Consider the following 2,455-nt stretch of genomic DNA (forward strand, 5'->3'; position numbering starts at 1 on the left):
TTTTGATGATAATTTACTATACAATCTTACCAATTTATTTCCTTGCCGATAGAAATGATGCAACGCTACCGACAGCGAGTGACCAATTTCAAAATACCTCTCAACTCTTGAAACAAGGAATCTTAAACTTGAAGGCTGAATCATATTCTTCTTTATCTTTTCTCCGAACAGAACGAGTGAAGTTTTAAATACACTTGTTAAATTTCCTCGTTCTTTTCGTCCCAAAATTATTTGAACAGTTTTGAATCTCGCCTCAATTTTATTCTCTTTTGTGTTTTTGTTCTGCCTACATCCTATTCCACATAATCCTCCACAGAAGGTTGAATAAGTGACTACTCATTCCTATCTCATCTTTTTGAAGTAATTAAAAGTTTTTTAAAAGAATGACGGATTTCACCGCGTGGCTAGAACAAAATTTACCTTTCTAATCATCTTTAATCCGCAAGGTATCGATAAACGCTTTTCATTCAACTAACCTACTCTTGTTTTTCTCGTCACCTTATTCCCACTGATAGCCTAACTCCATTTTTTGCATATAAACACGCACAATCTCCACATTCGCTTTGACGAAGGGCTAACGTGAGCTTTGAAACTCTTTACAGTAGTCAATTCGACAATTTAAATTATAAACTCAGTGATAAAGCCAATATTATCTGGGGAAAAAATTATAATCCTCGGCTCTGTGAACAACATAAATTGCAAGGTATAATTTTTTGATACCTGAACTCTTGGTGGCCGCCCTCTTTCCAGCACTTGATGGTTGGGCGGTCGCTTCAGAAGAAAATACGATCGATAGATAAATATATAGATAGAGATGAAGATATAGATTGACACAGCATGTAACATAAGTGAAGCGTTTGCCAGAATAGTGTTACCATTCATGAATCAGACATCGGCCAATTCCGCGCGAAGGCAACTTGGGGAACTAAGCCGCAAAATTGGAATTGATATTCTCCCCGAAACATCAGACACGAGATCAAACCAAAAGAGAAGAAGCTGCCTATTATTAAGTAGCCACGCGTCGTTTACCACTACAAGTGAGGTTTGTGTAATGCAGACTAAGTCGGGTATACGTGCAGACACCTCTATCAGCACGTTGAGGAACACAAATGATTGTCTTCAATCGGAGTCGCATTAAAGAGCGACATGGAACAGTTCCAACTGACACATATCGTGATTTTAAGATCTACCTGCTCTACTAGGTGCTCCTCATAAAGGAGCTCGAGCTAAATTTTCGACACAAACAGTCTGATTCGATGCATCCAAAGTTATTTTCATAGTTTAGTTTTGTTATTTTAACACTTACATTGGCGCCTGTATCTACATATTTCACCGTGGGACATTCTAAGGCCCAAATTTGCACTTATATATCTATATTTCGTTCGCTTTTTCTACAACTAGAAAATGATCTAGGAGTGATCGAAACGTCGTTTTGTATCACTAGTTTTTATTCTGAGATATAACTAGATTGATAGATAATAATATAGATTGATAGATAGATAGTTAGGTAGATCGATAGAAAGATTAAAATATTTCTATTTCCATAAATGCCTGACTGCTTTTCTTGCCTAAAGTTGTGCGCCACAATTTTATATTTAGACTAAAGTTCGGGTATAACGCGCGCTCTCATTGGTTGAGTGGGCGCGCTCTGTCACCGTATAGAGCATGGAGCAGAGCTAAAGCTTTTACGCTATCTATCAATTTGTACTATGTCTAACTTTTTTTCGTTAATTGAAAGTGAAAGTTCGGAACAAGCGAGCCGGAAAATAGCACCAGAAGAACCAAACAGAGGTTTGTAAACTTGCCAAGCACCGTAGTTTGCAATATTTTAACGTGTGCATGCATAGACGAAAATCCTCACTCTCAGTTAAATTGTAAACTTATGCAGAGGAATCAAATCAAACACAGCTAGCAGCCTTCTAGTATATATAGTTTCGTGTTTAGAACAAACAGGCATAATGAAGCATGAAATTATATCCAAACTGGCATAACTGTTAAAAATTCATGCAAATCATGACGATGTCAGAGCGACTGCGATCATGCTGAGGTCCATCGCGGCTAGTTCAGATTCCATATCAAGGTTAAAGACCTTAAGGAAAAGCGTTAAATTGAGCCCGCCAAACTATTTCTTTGTGAACTATTGAAGACTGTGAACTTTGATGCCTTGTGAACTTTGATGCTTTGATATTTTTGACAGCTTCAGTCTTGTTTAACCAATCAGATTACTTGAACCATTCTAACGCGGATTCTGAGTGGCTTATTGTAGCCTGCTTTATTAGAGTATTGAGCATATTGAAGATTCTGAAAATAAAGTTTGTTAAAAAATCGTAATTAATGGGTGGGAAATTTAACTGATTCTGTATTATAAAATAATTAGATAAGCTTTGATTGCGTTCTATTCTGGTGTAAAGCACTTAGGAAGTGGTTAAAGCACTCAAGAAATGGGGAGAAACAC

General features: G+C 37.0%; 1 protein-coding gene across 4 annotated transcripts in view; it reads right to left on the minus strand.

Annotated features, from left to right (window-relative positions):
* Nucleotides 1-1,252: 1,252 nt before the first annotated feature.
* Nucleotides 1,253-2,455, minus strand: part of LOC111346863 (uncharacterized) — a 19,351-nt gene continuing 18,148 nt past the window's right edge. For all 4 annotated transcript variants that reach the window (XM_088731190.1, XM_088731192.1, XM_088731189.1 and 1 more), the window contains one exon: nt 1,253-2,301. In XM_088731190.1, the coding sequence (XP_088587316.1) occupies nt 2,276-2,301 (26 nt within the window). In that variant the 3' untranslated portion in view covers nt 1,253-2,275. The remainder of the gene's footprint in view (nt 2,302-2,455) is intronic.

This window comes from Stylophora pistillata, chromosome 8 (assembly GCF_964205215.1).
Source record: "Stylophora pistillata chromosome 8, jaStyPist1.2, whole genome shotgun sequence".
In the NCBI taxonomy this organism is placed as follows: Eukaryota; Metazoa; Cnidaria; class Anthozoa; order Scleractinia; family Pocilloporidae; genus Stylophora; species Stylophora pistillata.